We start from the raw sequence: 26283 nt of genomic DNA, 5'->3' as shown, positions 1-26283 counted from the left end.
AACTCTCTTTGAAAAAGGAAGAGTTTACATTCAGCATCTTTGTATGATGCTGGAAAGGATTGGTGTTTGGGAATGTGCTAATGGTCAGTGCAGCTCTGTTGCTTGGGGATGGTGGAATGGTCTTGCAACTCATCTGGGCAGCCCCAGGTCAGAGGTGGGGGAGGTGGTAGAAGCAGATAGACAGATGGCTTAGTAAGTCAGCTTCTTGTGGCATGCTTTCTTAGGCATTCATTGTGAAGTTTGGCCAACCATTTGACCATAAATTGAATTCTGCAGTAGACAGAGGTTCAGCAGAAAGTGGTTGGTTGTATGAATTGGATCTAAATCTGGACACTAGGTGTCAGAAACATTTTCGGTGCATTCCAGTATTCTTTTTCCCCTCCAGCTAAGCTGAGGTTCAGAGTTACATGGTTATAACAGAAAGCCAGGTCTATTTCTTTGATTTCTCCAATAAAACAGTACCTAAATAATTAAATGCTGCTCTGGACTTCATGCACATCTTACTTGGCCATCAACCAGCCCACAGAATTGATAATCAGGAATCAGAGTGCAGAGAAAAGGGGGCAGATGCTAAGTTAGGTTTCCTTCTCTAACCATGTGAGATATTATAGAATCTGGGATTCTTTAGTTAAAGGTCACATACATTTTTAACTACTGCTTCTGGCTCCTTGCTATGCCTTCGTTGTCCACTAACTCATTGATCTTGACAGTGCTGTATGGCTGAATATTCACATAAATTAGCTCTTTCCGAACTCAAGTGAACGAATGGATTCTCTTCAGTCAAAGGGAGGAATAATTTGGGGGTGGGACACGTTTTTGGACAATTAAACGCTCTGGATGAATTCCTGCATCTCTGGATTTGAGAAAAGATCTAATTTAAAATACCTGGCATAGCTGAAAGTGTCTCCAGATTGATAACCCGGAGATCTGGTGATTAAATTGTAATGGAGGTGGGCAGTTTCTAGCCCCACCTTAGAATGCAAGTTCTTCTCTCTTGCCCAAAGTTGCAGTTTTGGGCTATGGGAACCCGCACGTTCTGTTGCAAATTGGCATATATGAATTAAACAAACAAAGAGTAGATCCTGTTGAAGCCCTCTCTGTGCTGAGTCATATATTTTCTTAGTTTACTTGTTTCTTTAAGTGCCAAGCGAAGGAGCTGTAGTAATAAAGATATGTATACTTTAAACTAAACACATTAAAGCCCAAGGTATTTGTTATGTAGCATGTACAACAATCACAAGTTGTATAATGAGTGGTGATGACCATTCTTATGTTCCAAAAGGTTAATTCAGGTCAAGTTAGCAGATGTTATAAGACAACCTTTTAAGTATACATACGCCGCTCTGTATTTTGAGATAAAGAGGTTCCTTTGATTTGACACATACTTCTAAAGTGACCATTTATTATTTGGAGCTTATGTTGTTTTGAAAAAAAAAAAGTCTATTGCCAAATTCAACAAATGGATTGTAGCAATTTAGACCTAACTGCATAGGACTAGGAATATGATGTTGCTTTGAGCACTGGGTACCATATTCTGTTCCAGCATTTTCCACCAGTCATTCAGCGCATGTATTGGCATACAGCTCCGTGAGTTATCTACTGGCCTGGCAATGTATCCTTATACTATCTGAGGTTCAACCTTCTTGGTTTCATTTCATCTCAATTGTTGAATGTTTTCTGGAGCCCAGCTGGCAACATCTGCACGTAGGAATATTGCAAGCTGCCCTGATAACCTAAGTTGGATCTTTGATCCATTTCACTGCAGGTCATCTAAAAGAACTCCATGAAGTTTCAAATGCTTTCATATGTAATGCTAAACCGGGATGTTTCATCTGTAATTTGTTGGACCAGGTTTAGTGACCTGGGTTGTGCTCAATACTACCTCAGAGTATACCACATGATCCTTAGTATTTGTTGTTGTTGTTCAGTCGTTAAGTCGTGTCCGACTCTTCGTGACCCCATGAGCCATATCGCGCCAGGCCTTCCTGTCCTTCACTGCCTCCCTGAGTTTGTTCAGTTTCATGCTCATTGCTTCAGTGGTGCTATCTAACCATCTCATCCTCTGCCGTCCTCTTCTCCTTTGGCCTTCCATCTTTCCCATCATCAGGGTCCTTTCCAAAGAGTCCTCTCTTTGCATTAGGTGGCCAAAGTATCTGAGCTTGAGCTTCATTATCAATCCTTCCAATGGGCAATCAGGGTTAATTTCCTTTAAGATTGACTGGTTTGACCTCCTAGCATTATCATTATTATCCTTAGTATTACGTTTGAGCTAAGTTTGTCTGGGCTCAAACCAGGGTTGGGAAGAACATAGGACAGGTTGTATTGCTAGATTACTGAATGATTGTCAATAGACCAGCAAAAATTTATGGCTTATGGTTATTTAGCTATAACCAACAGAAATCCAAATGAGGTTGTAGAATCCTTGATCTATGGTATATCCCACATAGGTTTATACAGTACTTGTATTTGCAAATTATCCCAGCATCCCATGTTTTATTCCAGCTCCAGAGCCACCCTTTTATGTCAGGAACTATTCCCAATCACAGAGCGGAGCACAGAACTTTTAATTTGACCTGGCACTTGTCAAGAATCTCCGTACCTCAATTTTGCAATTAAACAAGAAGCTAGAAGGTGTTGATAAAGCAATGGGCTCTGCATCTACCCTTGTCCATGCAATCGCTTGTGGCCTGGCCTGGATGGACTCAACAGTGATTAGATGTTGATGCTGGGTGAACCACCACCACCACCCCCTAGCCTATTTACTGACCTGAAATTTTAATTCGAAAGTACGGCTAAACATTTAGACCCAAAAAAGGAAGAAGAGGACATAAAGATGCGATAATGTCGCTGGTTAAGGAGCAAGAAACACTCCCTGATGATTGTCTTTGGTATATTCCCTGATTGTTACTCCCTACACGTTTCAGAGTTGGCTGAACGGAAATGCAGGAGGAGGAGTTAGCCCTGGGCTACGAGTGTTTCTGGTAGCTTTTTGAAGACATTTGAGTTACATAACCCACATGTTATAGATGAAATTTCCTTTGCCCACAATATTTTCACTTGCTGTGTTTATCGCATGCCTCGTTCCATGTGAACAAGGGAAGAAGCATCTGACAGTTGCCGCATGAATAGAAAGGGAGCATATAAGCCGCTCTAGCGTCTATAGGGGCTATGTTCAGTTAGTTTCATCTTCCAGGATTTTGAAACCTTTTCTTCATTACATACTAGCAAATCTGGATTTATTTTGGAAAGGCATCCAGGTAGAATAATCCGTTCTGGACAAGATGATGCTCTACCATCTAAGTTTAATTCGCTGTTGAAAAATTGAATCATAAGGACGACATTGAAGCAATTTATATAATTTCGATCATTGATTTTTTTCTTTCAGTGGTAATTTTTTTTCTTTTAAATTTAGCACTGGATGTAATTTAGCATTATTTTGTGTTTGTCAAAGTCTTATTTAGGTATTTAGTTATTTGGCTTTTAAACATTTTTCTTTTTTCTTTTTTAGGGTCTTTAAAGACCCCCCTTCTTTTTTTCCTTTGAAGTAGTTTAACATAAGAATTTTCTTATTTTTCACTATATAGCTTTTAGATAGATTTTTTTTCCTTTAAAATATACGGTCTTCTGTACATTCTTTATGAGTTTATATGGGTATACATCAGTACTGTAGTTCTGTAACTCCTTAGTTCATGTATAATTTTACAAACTCACCTTTTTTTTCCCCAAGAAATACTAATTTCTGAGAAAGGGTGAACCCAGTAAGAATTGGGAGAAAAGGTAGCAAGAAGCTTCTGATTTCAGCCAGGCCACTGTCCATAAAGAAAGTTATGGATGGGAAGGAACCCAGTGACACTTGTCTCTGCCAGGTTGATGGAAGACTTCTCTTTTCTCTGTCACATCCAGGAAGAACGATGATGCAGGCACTTTTCATACATAGCATGCATATATAAGATGCGTGGTTATTTGCTTCACACATCCCTGATGTTGCAGTCCCTGAAAGATCTGAGTGCAATGTCTGCTGCATTGAACTCACTGGAAATAATCCATTTTTTTCCTTGGTTTTTTTCCCCCCGGGTGGAATATTACCATGCCACTTGGAGATGTACAGATTTTGAATTCCAACTGATAAGCTCTGTAATAATAATGTAAACCCCTGGCACTTGTCAACTGCACTTGAAAACAAGCGGGCCTGAAATATCTGGGGTAGAAAAGAAAAACACTTACTGAGATTTGAATCATAAGCCACGCACGGGCTTGATCAGATTAGTCAGGGCTGAATAAAAATAGCACTAAGCAGAATCAACCAAATGTGCTTGATGGGTTCCAAACTGGAAGAACTGACAGCCACGGGGTTTGCATCTTGGACAGAGCTGTGAAAGGTTTCATCTCTTAGAAAGCCCAGCTGTTGTTGGATGGTGAGCTTCAACCTTGCCCTTTCTTAGAATACAAGTGTGTCTTGTTCCTTTTCCTTTGAACCTGCCCTCCAGAAAGGAAGCTGGTAGGTGCTGGGGGAGAAGCCAGCCATTAGGCCCTCCTTAAAACTTCTTGGATGTACTTCTTGTTGGGTTGCTCATTCTTCTGGGTCTTTCTGTCCTCTAATCCAACATAGCCCAGGCTCTTGGCCAGTTCATCACTGGTTCTTCTGACTCCACTCAAGCTACTTATCTGGAGTTGGTCCTTTTGGTACTGTGGCTTAGAAATGTGCAGGAAGCAGCAGAGGTGGTAATAAGATTGGGCTTTGCGGTATGCCCCAGAGAGAAAGCACACTCCCGTAGGCTAAATCCTGCCAGGTCTTCTACAGATCTCAAGGTGGCAGGTGTCTCTGCCTGGAGAACCAGAGATGTTCCTGTAACAAATGTGTGTATAGAATGGCACTGAGGTTAGGAAACTTGGTCTGCTGAAGCATATTTGTTCCATAGGTCCAGCCTAGCTTCTCCTCTCTCCCCTGAAAATTATATTTCTATAATATATTCTTAACTGAGAATCTCCAGTCTGTTCATCAAAGCTCAATTCCCATTATGCTTTGAAGGAAGTTACAACAGATAAATTGATATAAAACCAAGATGCTTGTATTGTGGATGTGTCCTAGTTTTCTTCTGTGCTTATCATTTCTTTAGATATCGGTTCTGTCCCTACACCATTGTCAATGTACAAGGCTGTGCTCTGTTATTTATTCTCTCTCCATGATACAATCTCAGAGGAGCATAGGAACTTAATATTGTGAAGTAAACGCTCTTCCAATTTCCTGAAAGTTTACTTTCCCAACAAAACCACTTCCTGTTTTAATAACTCATTCACAGGTTTGTGGTGTTTTAAAACTTCCTTAGAATAGAGCAGTGTTTCTCAACCTTGGCAGCTTTCAGATGGGTGGACTTCAACTCCCAGAATTTAAAGCTGGCTGGGGACTTCTGGGAGTTGAAGTCCACCCATCTGAAAGTTGCCAAGGTTGAGAAACCCTGGAAGAGAGAGAGAGGGAGAGAGAGAAAGAGAGATGTGAGTTGGCCAAGTCACTGATGGTCGTGTCATCTCCCCATCCTGAAGACTTGTTGGCTGGCCCCCTTCCTAATGCCCCCCCCCAAAAGAGCCACCATAGAATGCATTTTCTTTTGTTTGTAAGGAATGAAGCTGGTGAGGTAGGAACAACCCTTTGATGTAATGGCTAGATGGAAAGACAACGAGGGATGGGATAGTCCCACCACATTTTAGCCATCTCCTGGTTCAACATTCTCTTTGTAAGGAATGTTGAAAGCCAATTTCCTCTCAACAAATTGAATGAGAACGGGTAGGAAAAAATAGGGGAAAATGGCTAGAATCACTGCAGGAGAGATCTCTGGGAAGAAGGGGCCCCAGTATGGGATTCAGTTATCCATTTCCTCCTCCTGCTCTCCCCCCTCCCCTGCCACTTCGTCATCTGCTTGGAGATTATGTCCATGGCATTAAGAAGGTTACTGGGCCATGAAGTGGAGCTCAGCTGTGAACCGGGTCATTTCAGGATTCATGAGCCCCATGGGGTTAATGAAGAACTGTGACCTGCAGGCCTCTGGCTCTTATGTTCTTTCAGACTCCTGGCCTCATTTATGGCCCCTTGAAATTTTTGCTTGAAATAAGAGGTGTAGAGCTTGAAAAGCGTGGTGAAACCCGTTCATATGTTTCCTTGCCAAGATTCACTTTAAGAGGCAAGTTGACCAGAATTTATGTGGAAGATTTAAACCCTAAGGATTTGTAGCAAAGGCAAATTAGGTGTTATTATACTTGTGTTCAGAGTCCTACCTTTAGTTCTGAAGTTATTGGCTAACACTCTAATTTTTTTATTGAAGATATGTCTGGAAATTGGTGAATGATTTCCTAAATCCCCCAAAATTCCAGATATTCCTTCTAGGAAAATACCCACGTGGTAATGAGAAACATGTGATTAATACTGCAATCGTATATATACTTAGTTTAGGAAAGAATGCCACTGATCTCTATGGGGGTTACTTTTGATTTCTTTATTCAATTTCTAAGGCCCCTCAAGTGTTTCTACTCCAGAGTAAAGACACATAGAATTGCACTCTCACCTTCTATGGAAAGAATTGGTTTTGAAAAAAAGCAAGTGCCAAAACTTATTTTGTTCAGAATTAATAAATGTGTGTATTCTTTTGTCTATAGCAGGGTTCCTCAACCTCAGCAACTTTAAGATGGGTGGACTTCAGCTCCCAGAATTCCCCAGCCAGCCATGCTGGCTGGGGAATTCTGGGAGTTGAAGTCCACCCATCTTAAAGTTGCTGAGGTTGAGGAACCCTGGTCTATAGAATTCAAAATACAGAAGTGACCAACTCTTCTTTTCATCTGGCTCCCTGTTGGTTATTAAAGAAAAGCTATATGACACAAAAAACACAATAGTTTTTAGTTGTATTTCAGGGAGTTTACTGCACTAAACTAATAATGATAAATGGTGGTCCAAAAATGTTTTCGATAAAATAAATCAGTGGGGGAGACTAATATACAGGCATGGTTGTAAAAGTCCTGAGACAATAGATATTTTCAAAGCTGTATCCTCTGAGCAAACCCCACCTCAAGAATGGATTTTTAGAACTAAAAAATTCCTTCTGTCCAAAGAATGGGATATTGTTACAACTTTAGAAAAAAGCTGGAGCTCATTCGGATTGGGAACGTGGCTTGGAGAGAGAGAGAGACCTTAACTCTTCCTTCCCTGTCCTGTTTTTCTCCAACCACCGAACCCTCAAAGATGAAGGTGTGATGTTGAGAAAGGGTAGGCGAAGACTCATTGCGCTGAGCTCACCTCCTAGCGGACTCTGTCATTTTCCTGGCAAGAACTCCGAAGTGCTTTGCCATGACCAACTTCTGCATCTTTTCTTGACTTTCCAGTCTAACTTAGAGCCCCAAGGTTTCCTTCTGCCTTACTACCCAATTTATGACCTCGTCCAACCCTGATGAGCTTTTCAGGTCAATCAAGGCCAGCTCAGTGCCTTGGATCACGTGACTCTAATCGGCAAAACAGCTTGCTTGCTTGCAAAGAACTGTCTGTGAAGCCAACTGAATACCAGAGAGGTTTAATACAGGTGTGGTTGCAAATTTGAATTATTTGTGCGCATTTAGAACATTTTGATTTATAATGTTGGAAGCTGAAGCCCTGATTTATATAGGCTTCCTGTAAAGATTTCTCCAGCTCGGACATTTGCACTTGGACATCGATCAGCTGCCCATCTTCAGAAATATCAACAGTAGCCTGTCTTCATTGCCCATTGCAACTTGCAACTCCCCTTCATGCAAGTGTGATCTTGATGAGATACTGAGCATTACCCTAATCCAGGAGTTTGGCATCTATGATATGGGAATCACAACTATAATGTGGGAGTTTGGTATTTATGTCATAGGAAACAGATAATCCGGGAGTTAGCCCAGAAAAATTATATGTATGCATGTATTTAGCAGAATAACTGTCAGACCCTCTAGGTAGACCAGACCATGAATCAACTCCACAGGAAGGCTAAAACTACTTTGATTGAGATTGGCTATAAGGACAGAATCTTGCAAGTCTGAATGTGCTGGACCTCCTCCCCCTCTTATAGTTCATCGAAGCAGGGAGTGTCTATCTGAGCCACTTCCAAACATGATCTGGAGGTTCTGGCCTTAAAAAATGCTTCAGCTCCTTTTGCCTAGGCCATAAATCCTGCCTATCTTCATTAAGATCAACTTCCTTCCTGTCTACGATAACACAACATCCCTTGAGTTGTTTGGATTAGAAAGAGAGAGAGACTCTATATAATACTTTGTTGCTGGAATACTGGAAAGTATGATTAGTTAACACAAGGGACAGGCTGGGACAATCACTTCAGTGTATTTAAAACTTAAATCTTTGGGTTTAATTGGGTCCTGAGCTTTGCCCTTCGCATGGTTCCCCGTTCATCAGCTTGCTTTGTGAGTTGTTATTACGGTCATTCCTAGTAATAGATCAGTTGTCTAGCGAGAAGAACCCCATAATCTCACCTATTTCTCCCTTTCTGAACTCTGCCTTGTTTTCTTTCACCAACAGCAAGGCTGGATAAATAAATCTTTAACCACACCCAGGCAGTGCAACCAGTATTTTGATACCTATGTTGCTCAACTAGTCTGGCATCGTTTTTTTTTTTTTTAATGGAGATGTGATTGCAAGAGCATATAACAGAATGGGGCCCAGTTTGCATAGAATTGATTGATTGATTGATTGATTGATTGATTATGTGCAATCAAGTCAGTGTCGACTCTTAGCGACCACTGTCAGCCCTGTGAGGTAGTCTAGACTCGAACACCAAAGTCATGAATACTAAAGAGAAGGGATGAAATAATCACATATACACTCTTACACACCACATATAAAACTTTAAAATTGCCCTGAGACTTTTGGGACACCCTACAGAGTGTGTGTATGAGTGTATCCATTCATAGATACAGATACAGATATATACGCACATACATACATGCATACATGCGCGTAGACATAATTACACATACATACATAGACACACCCACACACACAAACATAGGGTATGCCAAAGGTCAGGCCCCATAGGCCAATCCCAATATGTTTTATTAATTTTTTTTTTCCGAGAGAAAATGTTGCCATACATAGGAACGTTCAAAAGACATGGATCAAATGAGTAGGGAAGTGTTGAGAAGAAAATGGCAACCAGCACGGACATTTAATATAATTTATATAATACATTGTCTGTGGAGCCTGACATTTGGTACACCATATATGTGAGTGTGTGTGTGTGAGAGAGAGAAAATGTGTGTGTGTGTGTATCCATCCATCCATCCATCCATCCATCCATCCATCCATCCCTCTCTCTCTCTCTCTCTCTCTCTCTCTATCTGAAGTATATTACTGTTCTTTGGCGTGGACAGCTGTCAGCTTTGGCCAGTTTTCCCAGAGCATCTTTTTCTGAGTTTCTCCTCCATTTGTTAAATGTCAGTTTGGGTTTGCAGCATTACGTGAATAGCAGGAGGCAGATTTTAATGCTGCCTGTATAGATTTTTTTTTTTTAATTATTGCTTTGAGAGGAGGTGCTAAACCCTCTCCAAGGAATACGGGAGACCGGCTTGCTTTCTTAAATGTCATCTATAAAAATGTGCTATGATTGAATCAGCAATACTTTGCGGAAAGGTTAACTTTGCAGTCTGGAGGGTGGGTGGGGACCCCCGTTCTTATATGTTCAGCGATGAGAGGCAAGCTGTTCCTTTCTGTTGCGTATAGAAAGTAGTGCTCCTTTTCAAAGGTGCACACGGATTACTAACATCCCTCTCGTAACCAAGGGCTCGCCTAAAAAGGGGGCTTGGAAAGGAAGTTATAAAGGAAGATTATGGGAACAAGGAATCGGAATAACTCCTCCATCGAGGACCAGCGAGCGTAGATTCTACACCTGGCAAGGAGCCGTCTTTAAAAATTCTACAACTTGTCCCTGCAATAACCTTAATCCAGAAGTATCTTACCTTTCTTAAAGAGGTATGACCGTCTCTGTCATCATATGTGCCCAGCCCAGGATGTCATGTGTGTTTTCATTGGCCCAGGATTAGCTTTATGCGCAGCGCTTAATGAGTTTCTTGCCTGACAGTGGAAACAAGGCAGAACAATGACTGTTTTCACTGTTGTTTATCCTACTACTTAGTGCTGTTGGTTTCTAGGTCAGATGACAGTATTCTCTTGTTCATTTGCCCCTACTGTAACCCTGAAAGCAGGTGGATGTTCTCCCCATTTTACAGAAGTGAAGGCTGAGGAATACGATCTGTGCCAGTGTTTCTCAATCTTAGCAACTTTAAGATAGGTGGACTTCAACTCCCAGAATTCACAGTATAGCTGGCTGAGGAATTCTGGGGGTTGAAGTCCACCTATCTTAAAGTTGGTAAGTTGAGAAACACTGATCTGTGCTATGCTATAGATAAAACCACATCACACATAAGGGAGAATGTAGGCTTGAGAAGGGGAATTTGGGGAGGGTCTTTTTCAAATGGGGGCATCCTTATCATGCGGTAGGATTCATTTACTCCTCCCTAAAGGTGTTGCACTGCCTGTTGCTATTAGACTAGGAGCAGAGACCCGTTTTCTGACCTCCCTCTTCCATAGAAGCTCAAAATGATAATTTATAGTAAACCAAATGAGTGATACTGTAATATTAAACAATAGTAGGGATAACCTTAGACTCATTAGTCTGGTTGATTTCTTTAAGGTGTTTGTTTTCGGCCATACAAGTCGAAAAATCAATCAGCCATCCATGGTTCTGAAATTGAAACAGTGTCTTCATGCAACTTTGGTCTTTGGTTACATCTCAGCGGTCCACTTTCTCAAACTTCTGGATGCTAGAAGAGTCTCATTCCCACAGGCTGTTCCTTGCAATATCTAAAATAAACTTTTGAAACAAATAAGCAGCTATTGAAAGCCTCATATAGGGAACCCCAAACGGTTTGACCAAATTAGTGGCTTTAGCATGGTGGAGGGGGGAAAATGCTCAGTACATAATCGAATGTCTCCATATTGCATATATTCAGTGAGATATTCATATCGCTGCTACAAATTCCTTGGATAAAAAGTATGAGATGCAAATGCAATAAAAGAAGAATGCCACTCAGAAATTGGTTCGTGTGAAAAGTTGCTTTGCCTTCTTGATGAACTGACTGTTCCTTCTTTAGTGCAGTAATATATTTTATGTCCAGGAAAGACACTTCTGCACCAGTTAGGTTTGCATGCATGATTTATGAAAGTCTTTGTGGCCAAAAAGCAACGTGGGAAGAGGGAAGGAGTTGGCAAAGGACAGGCAATTTTGGGAAAAGCTGTTCTACAGCTAAGGATGTTTGGAGAGCTAGTCAGAACTGAATCTGTTTCTCAGGAATTCTAAATTATCGTATAATAATTATTGTATTAAGCAGAAGGGGTGACTAAAAGAATCATATTCAGAAATTCCAGATTCCAGATGTCAAGGCATGGTTGTTGGAAATGGGTGATCTCTCTCTTTTGGAAAAGGGAATATTATCTACTAATCCAAGGATGCAGCAATAGGGTTAGCGTGGCAGAGATGTTGCGATATTTTACAGTCATATTTTGGACTGATTACATTATAGTAGTGTCTTTAGTAGTAAACCTATGTCTACTGATAGGTATAAAATATAAGGCAGATTTTTCCCCCTTTTTCTTTTCTTTCCTGATTTGTATTTTTAGTGTGTTTGGGGTTGTTTTCTTTTCTCATTTTTAAAAGTTATCTTTTAATTTAAAGGTTGTTTCGTTGTGTGTGTGTATTAAAACATTAGAAAAATATTAATATCTAAATATTAATCTAAAATATTAGATATCTAAAATATTAGAAAAATAAGAAAAAACATTAGTCGGAGCTAAGGTGTAGCTACCCAACAAGTTCTTCCTAACGTGGAGGAGTTATTTTCTCCTCCTTCCTGTGTACAAGCCACAAGTGGCTAAAGGGGCTTGTCTTGAGGGTGTGGCAATGCAGAAGGGCTTTCTTGCCCCATACCTGGCCAATGACTTTGCACTGAGATGAATTACACTCCCATTAATTCTTGTGTTTTAAGACGAGTGCATAATTGCGACTTGGTTTTTAAACAACAAATTAAGCCTTAACCGCATAGAATAATGTTTTTCAGTCTTTCATTGTGTTGATAAAGGGCCAATTCAAAGGCAGAGAGTAAAGGCATGTCTTCAATCCAGGATTTTACATGCTGAGCAGAACTATCAAAGCAGAACATATTTTTTGGGCTACACTCCAATCTGAACAAATCCCAAAGTCCTTCAGGGAAGGATAAATTCCAAGTTTTGGTATAAAATTCAACATCATCTTAATAACATTAAACCTTATTTTTCTTCCTAAAATCCTATAAACCAGTGTTTCTCAACGTCAGCACCTTTAAGATGTGTGAACTCCAAGTCCCTGAATTCCCCAGCCAGCGTGGGACTGACTGCCCCCATGATGCCAAAGCAGTTAGATTCCATACAGCTTGGGAAATTGATTAAATAAGTGGTGCAAAGCCAATTTCCAGTTATTCTTTTGAAGCTGCAAGAGGAGCGCTTTGTCACTGATGGGACCTCCCATCTTGTCCCACCTCCCAGCATCTGGAGCTTCCCTCTTCCTCTTGCAACTGAGACGCCATGGCACCTTCACCCTTGCCTTCTGGGGTAGTCACACCGAAGGGCGATTTTGCCCTCGCCCTTCCCCTTGTCCAGGGACCAGTTGGAGATTCACAAATAAATGGTTTGCCTTGAAAAGAAAACCCAGCTAATCTGCAATTATGGTGATGATAAACAGGTTGATAATCAATTCATAAAATATATTTAGACATTTTTATTTAATACATTTCTGCGTATGGGTATTGGTGCTTGATTAGAATATGCAAAAAAAAAAAGACTAATTTTTAGAAAGCTTTGACAGTTTTCTGAAACTTTCTGTTTTTTAGGATCATTTCTTCCTTTATTTTCATGGTGGTAATTAAATGCACTTACCATCCCCTGCCATCCTGGACTGATGAATCTGCAGGATAAAACAGGTAATATCCAATCTGATTCTTACTTGCTTTTGGTGATTCTGAGTAACCTTCCTTATCTGACCCCCCCCTTTTTTTTTAATCAGTAACTTTCAGTAGAATTAGAAAGCATATTTTTTCCTGTTTATTTTCTTGTCATTTCTTTTTAGCTATACGTGTTTTCTGAGTCAGGGAAAAGAAGATTAGGTTTGTTTTAGGTTGTCTTTTTTCTACCAGGGCTGTCTGTGGGTAGCACCAGTTACAAATAAGAGGGGGGGTGGGCAGCCGCAAGCATAGGCATCTATCACTTGGTTGATCAGTTGGTGGGATTTCCCCCCCCCCCACCATCTTTGTGTGCGTGTTGCAATGCAAGGATGAAAGGAGACAGCTTGCAATGTGACATATGACACATATTTTGTTATTTTAGGCTCCCCGTGGTTAGAACCTGTGTTTTGGGGGAAACCAAGCATTTACTGAAGTATGAAAAAAAATGGTGGGTCAGCCTTAGTAGGTTTGGAGGAACCCAAACAACCCAGTAGCTCTGTTCACACAACACACTTAACTTAGTTACTGAATTATCCCATGGTCTGGATTTTTATAGAAAAATAGCTAGGCAAGAAAACAAAGAAATAGATCATAGAACAAACCAATCCAGAATTTTCACTCAAGGTCAAAATGATCAGGCTCATATTATCATATTTTGGACACATGTGAAGACCTAGCTCTGGAGAAGGCTGTAATGCTGGGAAAAGTGGAAGGAAAGAGAAGAAGAGGACAATCAACAGCAAGGTGGATGGAGTCAGTGACAGTGGTGATGGGGACACCTTTGGAAGGCTTGAAAGGCCAGGTTGCAGATAGATCTTCCCGGAGAAGTTCTATCCATGTGGTTGTTAAGAATTGATACTGACTTGATAGCACATAATCAATTATCAGTCAATCAGTTAATTGATCACAGTACATAGCAATGTACAACAAGCACATGGATTAGGTTTGCATAGTACTTCAAGAATTTTAAAGTAATGAGTGATCTGCTATACTATGCTTTTCTGGACATAGCCAGTAAGTACTGAGTGTGTTCAGGGGATGCAAAATATTGGCTACTTGTTGGAGGAAAAAAGCAAATTTAGGAAAAACATAGAATAGTATGAAGTGCTATTGAAGCTGTTGGCTGACTAGGAGTCTAACTGAAGTGGTCTATAAGCAACGTTTGGCTGCAGTTTCACTGGTCTTTCTTATTTGAAACAATAACTTGTGCTATGCAACTCCTCTGCTGTAATGGGAAGACATCTGGCTTTTTGGTTATACATGAGGGTGATTAAAGAAGTCTATGTGGGTGTAACATGCCATGCATGAGATTTCTCTTCTGTGTTTGAGGCAGCGGTTGCTGCGCAGCAAAAAATATTTGGCTGCACCCATGTACCCATGTAAAAATGTCCCTGGGGCACTGGGTGTGGTCCTAGATTCATCGGTGAAAATTCTACCAAGCTCCTGGTTTCTGATTGACGGAGGGTGAGATTCCAGCAGACGTTTGTGCATCGCTCTGGGGGAATTCTCTCCCTGTCGCCAAAGGCAGCCTTCTTCCTAGTCCCTTAGGTCCTAGTGAAATAAGAGAAACAAAGAACTAGATTTTGCTCTGATTGTCTGTTCTGGCCCGTTGGGCAGAACTGTAGGCTGTTGCCTTGTCTTTCATCTGGATGGGTAAATCTAATGCCAATCAAAGGATTGTGAAATAATGTCTCCTTTAGCTATGCTTATTGTTTCTAATTAGTTCCATTCCTCTCTAAACTCTCTATGCTTCATCACTGTCCTCCCCACCAGGTAGACCAGGCCAAGAAGTCAAGTCCCCAGGAAGACTAAAACTCTTTTTTTATTGAGATTGGCTATAATGACAGAATCTTGCAAGTCTGATTGTGCTGGACCTCCTCCTCCTTCTTATACCCCAATGAATTAGGAAAGTGTCTGTCTGAGCCACTTCTGAACATTATCTGAACATTGCGGACTTAGAAAATGATTTGCCCCTTGTTGCCCTGGCAGCAGAGCTCGTATCTCCATCAAGGTCATCTTCCTTCTCTCTACATGTAGTCAAATTGCCACCTAATGGTGTATCCTCATGGTATGATTTTGAAGAACCGTTCTTTTAGCAGTTTAGTAATCTGGTAAAATAAATACAATATTCATCCAACCAAGCTGTATACTGAGACTCCCTACTTAACCGTTAGGTGATGACAAAGTTCTGTGCACCTCTAAACAGTAGCTGGATTTGGAACACAACAAACCAAAACAGGTGTGTGGAGTTCAGATCCCAGAATTCCACAGTCGGCATGGCCATTGATGAGAATTCTGGGAGTTGAAGTCCACCCACCTGGAAATTACCAAGGTTGGAAATGCTGTTCTAAATAAATCTCAGAAGGACGGGGACGAGAGCGCTATGTCATTCTCTGTGCTTTCTCCCGTGGTCTGTCTTAAAAAAATAAAAACGTTGGGTCTGACAGTTATCTGCTAGATCATCTTGCATATTATTGTAATTGTTGTTATTGCTATTATATTTATTTATTTAAATTGACTGGCTGCCCAACTCCAACGGTCAATGATTCTTACTTTTACTCCTTGCCATATTTTAGAAGGATGAAGGAACAGCCATGTCGCTGTGCAAAGAACTGGATAACTGATACAACTTTATGGATTTTTAAATATAATTTATTGGCTGTAATTCTGGGTATCACAAACTACACATCTCAATGAGCCAGGGAAGAAACAGAACCTCAGTATCAACCATTGATTTATAATGTTTATTTATTGATCTGTCAGATTTCTATAGCTGCCCGTCTCACAAATGTGACAAATGTTGCCATAGCACCAGGTAATGTTTGTTATGCCAACAGAAAAGTGACCATTGCATATTTTCATTCCAGAACTCTGTATCGTGTAAACGAGCTGATGGACGAAGATGAGAAGGACAGGGCAAAGAGGTACAAGGAGGGAGCCTGTTTGTGTCGTAAGGGAAACCAGTGGCTGGATTGTCTACCCCTGAAAATCTTGCAGTGATTGGGTTGTTTCTGATAATAGCAATAAAACAGAGCAAAATTCATCCATGGAAAAAACAGATTGCATACATTCTCAGTTTTGATTGTACAGCAAAACAGATTGAACACAGCCTGTTCATTTTTGCTATGCCTAACAAAGGTGATTAAGGATAAAATGATGAAAGATCATTAGTCCAAAATCATTGTTGTGTGATCCCTCTGTTCCTTCAGGACTAGGGAGTCCAACATTAATGGCCCCAGCAGTATCTTTGTCTAAAATTTGATGTTACAAGAGTTGGAGATATTACTACAGCCTTTTCCAAGCTGATATTTTGGATCACAGCTCCCATAATCTCCAGGAATCTGAAAATGACAGGATTCCCCCAGGTAGGAGAAGGCTAAGAATGTAAGGGTTGAGCTTCTACAACATGCAATCCATCATGTGGATTGTCTGACTTTGATTTGGTATAGTGTATGAACTCAGCTTTAGGGCTTTTGCATTATGCAAATTCAACCACTTATTTACTCAGTAACCTGTAGTTAAACAAACCAGACCTTAAATATGATATCTGTAAACTCCATTAAAGAGTCTTGCTGGATCAGGACAAGTACATTCAAGGGTGTCCATGGGGTAGGCTCAAAAATGTCAAGATGGTAGCTGGATGGTATGAACAAAGCTCCACCTTCTTTTCAGGTGCGATGTACATAAAAACAGGTGGAACCTTGCATTGTCATGGCACCATCTTGACGTTTTTGACCCTGCCCTGTGGATATCCTCGCACCTGTACATTTGTCCATGGAAGTGGAATTAAGCTTCCCCTCTTTTTTAAGGCAACTTTGTGTTTCCGTTGTCCAGGGCATCACGCAACAAGTCAGAGAAGAAAAGAAGAGATCAGTTCAATGTCCTCATTAAGGAGCTGTGCACTATGCTGCAAGGCCACGGCCATCCACTCAAGATGGACAAGTCCACAATCCTACAGAGGACTATTGACTTTTTACAGAAACAGAAAGGTACTGGAACCACGTGCAAACACCTTGGCCTCTGCCCTTCTTATAACTGTCACAGATTCTGTTTTCATTTTTCAATATTTTAGAAAGCTACTCATGACCTTTAAAAAGCGAGTGATGGCCCTCCCCTCTTTGCTTCTCCCCGATCAACAAAACCAAGCCTCCTCTAATTCTGGAGTTTCAGAATGTGCCTGTTTTCAGAGAAGATATTTTAAAGTCACCCACGGCAGTGCGCAGCCATTCGATGGGACACTTTGCAGAGCTGTGAAGTCCTCTCTGGGTCTCAGCAGAACCATTGCGAGGACCTCCCTGGGCTCGCTTTGTGAAACGTCCCTCTGAATAATTTGCACAGCTTTGCACACCCCTGGCCATTATCTCATCTTCAGGGCTCCCAATTCCGTACTTGGGTATATATGTGCACTGTGTGCTTCTCTTCACTCTAGTGGCATTCAGTTTCAAGAGATGACTCTAGGTTTTCCTATAAGTGAGGGGGGGAAATCTCAGTTTATTTCTTCTTTCACACCATACATAACTTTATAAATCTGTTCATGCCTCTTCTGACTAAACCTTACAGTAGTTGCATTTTTTCTGTAGTCTCAGTTACACTGGCAAGATAATGTTGGAGTGGTTTCCTAGAGCAAGAACATTTCCTGAGCAAGAACATTTCCTCCATACGTAAGGCCTGCAGTGTTCTTTCTTAATCCCCTTTCCTCCCTTCTTTTCTCTTTCAGAAATCACAGCACAAACGGAAGCCTGTGAGATTAGACAAGACTGGAAACCCTCATTTCTTAGCAATGAGGAGTTTACTCAGTTGATGTTAGAGGTAAGGCTATGCTGTATAAATGTGTGGGTGAGAAAGTGATTTGTAACAGGAGAAGGTTGCCAAACTTTGCTAAGAAATATTTCTTGCCATTGGTTAAAAAAGAAAACTGAAACACCCCAGATACTTCCTGAGAACCAGAGTGATATCCTGGTCAAGAAGCTCCATGGATTACTTTGGGCCAGTTGCTCTCCTTCAGCCTAAGCCACCCCACATGGCTCTTACTGTAAAACGAGGCGAGGTCTCTGTCTGTGTTACCATGAGCTACTGGAGGAAAGATGGGCTATAAATCTAAGAAACCAATTCCTTGCTTCTGATGTATAAAATGCTCCCTGGCCATTGCCACCTGGTTTGAATGCCAGGTCTTGCCTGACGCCGCATGTAACATGCCAACAGCATTATATTTGGGGTGGCTAGTTCCAGCTGTGTTGTTCAGTCATTCTGATGTAAATAGACCAAGATTTGTGGTTGGTGCTGGGCAGACACCACTTGGTGGAAGACTTGCAGAAGATGGTTCAGAAGGCAAAAAACTCTTCCTGTTTCCGGAAGACCCATCTGTTCTGAACGGGCATGAACATTCACCCATGCCTTGCCGTTTGCACAATTACAAATTCCCAGCTTTGTGCTGTGGGTGTTGTGTGGACTGGGAAACTGATAAATTTTGCGCTTGCAGTCCCTAAATTTGAAACATTGAGGAATTTGCTTATGTGAGTTTTAGTAGAATCTGTGATTTAACTGGTTGTCCTTGCTACCGTTCCTTAGTGAAATCCGTAATCCACACATGTAGACAGAAGAATATTTACTATATCCTGTTTGCTGCATCCTTTTTCCGGCAAACAAGGCATTTCACTGCATTTTAAAGCAAGCTCTTTCATCTTTTCTGGAGTATTTTCTGCTTCTTTTCCAGCACCAGTATTTAGCCTTAGCCTAGAACTGCTGCAGCTTGACTGTTTCCTCCTCATAGAGATCCAGTGACTCACCTTCTTTAGAAACATTTGTTTATCTCCATCTACAAATGTCTCTTGATGAAGTTGCAGTTTAATCAGATCAAACTTCTGCCTGAGAGAAGACAAATTCTTTACAGGTTTCCCTCGCAGGTGGTTATTTCAAAAATGTCTTGGCCTGGCGATTCTTTTGGTGATTCATGTTTCCTGTCCTTTCAACAATCAACAGTTTCCATCTCTGGTTTAGGATCAAGGGAGATAAAGGAGCAGAAAGAAAGGGAGATTAGAAAGAAAGGGAAAGCTAATTCTTTTGGCTCCCTGCTGCCTAGCAGATGTATATTTCATTCTCAAACCACATCCCATTTGCATTAGACTGCCATCCAGATATGGATTGAGAAAAAAATAAGCATTAACTCAGAGTACTGTAAGGGAAACTGAAACCTTGAACAACTTCAGTTCCTAAATTTTCTGCTTTGTGGTTCCAAGGGGTTAAGCAAATACTTTTTTTTTCCCTAAAGAGGCAGCAGTTTTCTAAAGAGGCAGTTTGTCTAGTGGTTAAGGCTCCAGGCTAGAAAACAGGAGACGGTGAGTTCTAGTCCCACCTTAGGTATGAAAGTCAGATGGGTGAATTTGGGCCAGTCCCTCTCTCTCAACCCAACTCACCTCACAGGGTTGTTGTTGTGGGGAAAGTAGGAGGAAGAAGGAGTATTTAGTATGTTCTCTGCCTTGAGTTATTTATCAAAAATAATAAAGGCGGGATAAAAAAATCTAAAATTCTAAAGAGAAATGGAGAGATGCTGATAACTTGTTCTTCTTTCAAGAAGTTATCCAGCTATCAAAGGAACACTCATGTCATTGAGAAGGACCAATTTCTTCCAATCGTACAACTTCTGGCTTGGGTTTTAGAGAGGTATTTGACATAGAAGAATTCTCTTAAGCTGTATGTTCCCCTAAATATGCTGAGCTGTGCTGAGCTTGGTGGGAATTCGTTCTGAGTAAACTTGCATGAGATTGGCACTGCTCTGCAAAATGGAGCTTTATTTACAATGAAGTTAAGAGCCCTTCCACCAATGGATCAAGCAAAGATGACAGTGCATGAATTATAATATTATACCCAATGACTATGTCTCCAAGCATCTTGTTATCCATATTTTCCCAAAATATTTGTCCAAAAGAGTGATCAACAATATATGTTGGGTGCAGATACTCTCAGGAGAATCTGGTCTCTCTATCTGTCTGTCTATCTATCCATCCATATGTCTGTCTGTCTGTCTGTCTATCGGTCTATCTGTCTGTCTGTCTATCTATCCATTCGTGTGTCCGTGTGTCCGTCTGTCTATCTAGGCCAGCCTGAGACAGAACGCAAATGGTGTTATCTTCCCCAAATCAAGCCAGCCAAGTTCTTTTGTCACATGGCCCAGAAAAATAACACAAATCCTCTGTTGGTAAAAATATAATCACAACAAATAATTTTGCTGCTCTTTCTGGATAATCCAAATCTGCTTCTTCTTCTCCTGCTTAACAGGTGTTAATACTTAATGCTGAGTTCACATGTCAACTTGGTATCTTGAGCAAAATTGAGTTTCATAAATTCCACTGATAATTTAACTTTGAAATAAATACCCTTGAGGTTAGTATATATGCTGTTTGTTCCTAAATTATGCCTTTTCCCCCCCTGTAGGCATTAGATGGGTTTCTCATTGCACTAACCACTGATGGCATTATTATTTATGTATCTGATAGCGTCTCTTCTCTTCTTGGACATTTACCGGTGAGTTCTAATCACACAGTATCTGAACATCACTTTGCTGTCCAAAGAAATATTGATATGGATGGTACACTAAGTTACAGACAGTAAAATTCTTTCAAAGACTGGAATAAAACTTAACACAATTGTTGTTGCAAAGGGGTGATGCATTTTTTTGGTCCTGTAAATTGCTGGGCTTTCAAGAATCGCTAGAAAAATATGAAACCAAAGACTACAGCAGGATAGAATAAAATATGCATTTTAGTCAATAACAGAGACATCATCATCATCATCATCATTATCATCATCATGCCTCTGTTAATGATTAAAATAAATAATAAACAATTATTGTTGTTTATTAAACTCTCAATGATTCTGGGCTGTCAGGTCTTCGAATAAGTTATCATCAATCACTACGTGAGATGGGTGGCTATATAAATGTGATAGATAGATAGATAGATAGATAGATAGATAGATAGATAGATAGATAGATAGATAGATAGATAGATAGATGGATGGATGGATGGATGGATGGATGGATGGATGGATGGATGGATGGATGGATGGATGATCCAGTAACTGAAATAAGTTGCTCCATTTGGCAGATTCCCATCAGGGGGTTAACCAATAGCTTTGACAAGTAGCCTTCTTCCTGCCATGCTTTCTGAGGGCACAGCTTCCAGTTGGGCACAGCGCAGTAATGTAGCTGTGATTGGAAGGAACTTTGCCCCAAAGGATCAATTGCACAGAGGACATTTACTCACCCCATATGGGTGATAATACGATAACTCCTAGCCAAGGTGCCAGCCCATAAAATGCCCACCAGTCAGCACACAGATGAATCACAGCTCCCTAGTGATCATTGCTCTGTTTGATGCCATCTCAACATAAGTGTGTGTGTGTTCTGCCTGTGTGAATGGAAGATATTCTCCTAATATCTTAAGTGCATTTCGGGAGAGGAGATGGGTTGACCGCCTAGCAAATTCTGCTCCTGATTCCTGCCTTCAGTCCTGTTCGGCAGAGAAGCTCTTTCTGCTGTAACCCAGCTGACAGCGTGTTGGCCTAGATCTGCCCTTTGGCAGATGTTCACTTAGACCTTGATTTCACAAACAGAAGATGAGGCTGTAAAGTTAGATGGCCGTCATTTCAGTTTACAACTGAGAATTTTCCAGTGATTCACCCTGCACAGAGAATTTCCTGCAGAGAGATATCTAGGTATCGCTCTAGAAGGATCTCACCTAGTTTTCCTGGGATACTAGATTTCTATATGTCCCCATTTTTTTTCCTTGGTGAGAAAACATTTCAACATGCAGTTTCACCTACAGCTTAAAGTCATGTGTGCAACTATAGATCTGTTTGTGTTCTTGGTGAGAATCAGGTCTCAATTCCCCATCTATAAATCAGAGATGGTAGTTTCTTGAAAGAGTTCTTATGAACATGATAAAATAAGAAATATAAAAGGCTTGGCAAACCACATATCTTGAAGTCCCATATATAGCAATTATTAAAGTCATAGGCTCTGTTGATGCATAAGACTCTGGTGGTATCCTTTATAACAGAGGCAGTTTTAATATTTGAGTAACTAATGAGATGATGACGATGATGACGATGATGATAGCGGCGGTGATGATTAATGTTTGCACAGGGAAAATGAGTTTACTACGCTTTCCACAATCATTTTAACTCTACCATTGAACATAACAAAGAATTCTTTTGCCTCAGTCAGATTTGGTGGACCAAAACATATTAAATTTTCTACCTGAGTGTGAACAGAACAATGTGTACAAGCTACTTTCACCCCACACGCGCGTGACAAACCCAGTAACCTCCGATTTTTTAAACAGTAAGTAATGCATTTTGTTATCTCCAGCAAAGAGAGTGTAATTTTCCTATAGCATGCTGTAGAAATAGTAAATAGCACCTAAGGTGTTACGAGTATAAGAAAAGCCTTCTTCTGTGAGCCCATGTAACTTAACCTAACCCTAATCCTGAATCCCTTTTGAAGCCCTCCTGTCAGGAACCATTCCACATTCAATTAGTCCTACGAAGGTCCACTGCAGCGTCTCTGACAGATGACCATCCAAGGAGTAGGCTTTTCTTATATTTCATTCTCCCACAACATGCATCATTTTTGCAAACTGCTATCCTTTAGCTCAAAATTGAAGGATCTCAAACGTAACATTCCTTCCATTATAGGTCTTAGTTCCCTGACCATTCTGGTGCCTGTTTATCACTCTCTTTCCATCTTCACAAAGTCCACTTACGGATATGGTAACCACAACAGTTCACAATATTTGAAGTCTTGAACTTGATGTCTTGAACTCCCCGATCAAAAAATTACTCTTCCCTTTTCTTAAATATGATTCTTTTATTCTCTGCTGCTAGTGGTGGTTCTGTAGCCGGTTCTCCTTCCCATCTCATGACACCATGAAACTCATGTTTCTTCAGTGGCACAGGAACGATCATTTCAATGCTAGCAGTTCTAGGGTTCTCCTAGGAACGCTTGAATCTCTGCCTAAAGTTTCCAGATAGGGCTTAAGGAAGTCTAATGGAATTGGAGAAATTGGCTTATGATATTTGAATTCCAAATATGGGGTTGGACTGGAGGGCCTTGAAGGTATCCTCCAACTTGATGATTCATTGATTTTTATTATCCTGTAAAACCTCTTCTTCATCTGTCTCTTTCAGCTGAAAAACAAATCGAGTTTTGCTGCCATTTAGCCCGAGGAAACCTGGATCCGAATGAAGCCATTACCTATGAATACGTCAAATTTGTAGTGGATTTCAAACATTTTTCTCATGGTAAGCTGATGCATTCCCCCCCCCCTTTTTTTACATGCTGTTAATTTATCTTTGCCTGATATTCAGCTTATTCCGAAGCATGAATCAAAATCACATCCTTCCACAATCATAGTAGACTCTCGGCAGCTCCCAACAAAAAATGCAACACAGCAATCAAACGAAAAACCTTATAATGCATTAAAACATGCCCCCCGCCCCCAGTACGTGGTGTCAGCCTCCCGAGCTCTTGAGGAAAGCTCCATTTTCAGCATTTCCCAAAGAGCCAATGAGAGTGTGGGGGTTTTATTCATTATTTCATCTCCTCCTTCTCACTCGGCACCAGTATTTTATGCCCTTTGTCCAGCAGTTCTGATAGCATCGCTCTAAAGAAAGCAAATGACAAACTCGAATTGCTCGCTTCGTTGCTATCCGTCGAAAGGTAGAGGGCTCGAATTCAGATAGAGAAGGTGCAGCCTACTTTTCGTGAGGTTTGCTGTTGTTTTTGTTTCTAGCGCCTCCATCTTCTTACAACGGCTTTGAGTCTCCCGTTGCACGTGTGTTCCGGTCAGTCAATGACAACCAGGGCTGTCTGGTAGCAACGGTTCGTCTCATTACTCCACAGTTCTTGAAGGTGCGCTGTCTCTTTGTTTAGTACAACCTTGCCATAACCAGATACAATTCAGGGGCTTTTGAGAGGGGCCAGTGGAGCAATCTGTGCAAAAAGCTTTCCACGAGCTCTGCATGCAGAACTATCACGTGATGACTTCATATGGATCCAATTTTTTGAGTAAACACATTATAAAAAAAATCAAAATGAAAAAAACACAAAACCTTCCTACATGTGGAATATTAGCATGTTCCGAGTAAGGCTGGGGCGGAATTTTTCTACATTTTTTGGTTTTTCATCTACTGCTATTTTTGTTTGTCTTAATATGGAGCAGTATTTTGAAATGTGGTGATGTAGCTACACCGTCCCCAGGAGATACATCCCTGTGACGTTTTGCAGTAGATAAGATTGCTCTGCAGGTTTACAGTTTTATGTAAGAAGCATGAAACGAAGGAACAGTTCAGACTGTGAGGATCCATGCGATGGATAACTCTTCCGTACTCACAGTGATGCATTCTTTGTCCATAGAAAATAAAGCATGTCAGTTGCTTCTATTCTACTCTTCACCCTGATGTGAACATGTAAGGAGTTCTTCCCCGTGAGGGATGTTCACAGGCTAGTAATTTTTGTGGATTTATTTATACAGTTGCACAGTATGTAATTTTACAGGTTACATGGGAGATTTGCATGTTTCAGTGCTGAGAATCTTCATGATGGGCCCTGCCTGCTTCAAATATCATATTCTGGCATATATTTTAAAATGTGTACATGCAGTGTTGCTAGGTTGGGGTAAAATAGCGCTGTTTCTTGCAGATATTTGCCAACATAATGTTCACTGAAGTTAATGGGATTTTAAAAGAATGATTTTACCTCAGTCTTCCCCTAATTGATGCCTTTCAGATGCATTGGGACTGTAGTTCCTAGAATTCATAGCCAGTCGATATAGAAGGGAAAATTACAATTTGCAATCATTTTGCTATCTCTGATGCCAATAGGGATTGTCTAGTGCCCTAAACCACAGCATTGTGTTGGGTGAATCCAGCCACTGTGGCTTGTCAGCCATGGTTTAAGCCTTCATGTGTTGTAACTTAGTCAACAAACCACAATTAGAAATTAGAACAGCTTCTGGATGGAGAATAAAGTTTACAGTACAGGTAGTCCCCAGTTTAAGAACAAGTTCCGTTCCCAGAGTCTGGCCTTAAATTGAATTTGTATGTAAGCCAGAACAGTATTATTGTACAATATTGTATAAGTAGTATTGTGTAATGGACTCAAACCATTGTGTTTTTAACTTGAATCATTGTGTCTTTAACTCAAATTTTGCTATAGTAGGCTCCGTTCTTCACTATGGGTTGTCCATAAATCAGACGTTCTTAACCCGGGGGCTACCTGTATGGGAAGAGAGTTAGAAAGAAATTACACTGATTTTTCAAAGAGTTGCGTTATCAACAGTCTCGCTTGCTGGATTTGGGTTTGTCAAATGGATTATTTGTTTTTGGAGAGTTGCAGCTATGAGAGAGAGAATGAGGGAGGGAGGGAGAGAAATGAAGATGTCTAACTATATCCTATGCCGTCTATTTTGGCAGGAACTTTGTAACGTGGAAGAACCCTGCGAAGAATTCACATCACGGCATAGCCTAGAGTGGAAGTTTTTGTTTTTAGACCACAGGTAAAACTGTTCAGTTTTAAAGCAGCATGATTCTCTGTGGAACAGAAGATTGCTTGGAGCAAGAGAAATGGGGAGTTTAAAAGGGACATCAAGGGTGTCTGCAGGGGTGTCAGAAAAAGTCAAGATAGTGTCTGCAACCATGTCATCAAAGCGCCATTGCGATTGGCCATCATCTTGACTTTTTTGACCCTTCCCAAACCCCCTGGACAAGGTAGCCATTTGTACTTCCCATCTGGGCCTGGATTCATTATCAGGCAAATGTTTCATTCTCTTGGCCTAAAATCTTCCTCATTTTTTCACAACAGCTATGATTAGCCTTTCGAAACTTGTAATCGGAGATGAAAGGCTGGATCTAAAGCTGGGGGTACAGCCTGAGGCCGGTGGATAGCCCAAGGCCCCCAGACTTTCTCCAATAAATTATAATTTTTATCAGGAGGAAAGGACTAAACACATCACCATCATGTCAGAGATGTTGGAGCGGGTCAAAAAAGTTACAGTGATGGTTGCAACCACGTGATTGAAGCCCCAGCCTTCTTTTGCATGCGTATAAAAGGAGGTGTTACAAACCTTGACCCCCCTCACGGGCACCCCTGCCTTATGTTCAGTGCCTTTAAATGATAATTAAATTTAATTATAAAAAAATAATTTTTCCTCCCTCTTCTTCCCTTCTTTTTGGAATGCA

General features: G+C 40.8%; 1 protein-coding gene across 2 annotated transcripts in view; it reads left to right on the top strand.

The window, feature by feature from the left end:
• The window catches only part of LOC103047959 (neuronal PAS domain-containing protein 2-like), an 89674-nt gene that overhangs the window by 37727 nt on the left and 25664 nt on the right, over window positions 1–26283 (top strand). For both annotated transcript variants that reach the window (XM_088151691.1, XM_088151692.1), the window contains exons 2-10: window positions 12937–13026; window positions 15915–15971; window positions 16882–17036; window positions 17765–17856; window positions 20479–20568; window positions 22267–22387; window positions 23233–23346; window positions 23838–23956; window positions 25519–25601. In XM_088151691.1, the coding sequence (XP_088007817.1) occupies window positions 15940–15971; window positions 16882–17036; window positions 17765–17856; window positions 20479–20568; window positions 22267–22387; window positions 23233–23346; window positions 23838–23956; window positions 25519–25601 (806 nt within the window). In that variant the 5' untranslated portion in view covers window positions 12937–13026; window positions 15915–15939. The remainder of the gene's footprint in view (window positions 1–12936; window positions 13027–15914; window positions 15972–16881; window positions 17037–17764; window positions 17857–20478; window positions 20569–22266; window positions 22388–23232; window positions 23347–23837; window positions 23957–25518; window positions 25602–26283) is intronic.

This window comes from Python bivittatus, unplaced genomic scaffold (genome assembly GCF_059951505.1).
Source record: "Python bivittatus isolate LINGU-HERP-01145 unplaced genomic scaffold, Pbiv_v1 ctg000670_np1212, whole genome shotgun sequence".
NCBI lineage: Eukaryota > Metazoa > Chordata > Lepidosauria > Squamata > Pythonidae > Python > Python bivittatus.
The sequence above is the reverse complement of the archived record's forward strand: the minus strand, read 5'-3'. Positions and strand labels throughout refer to the sequence as shown.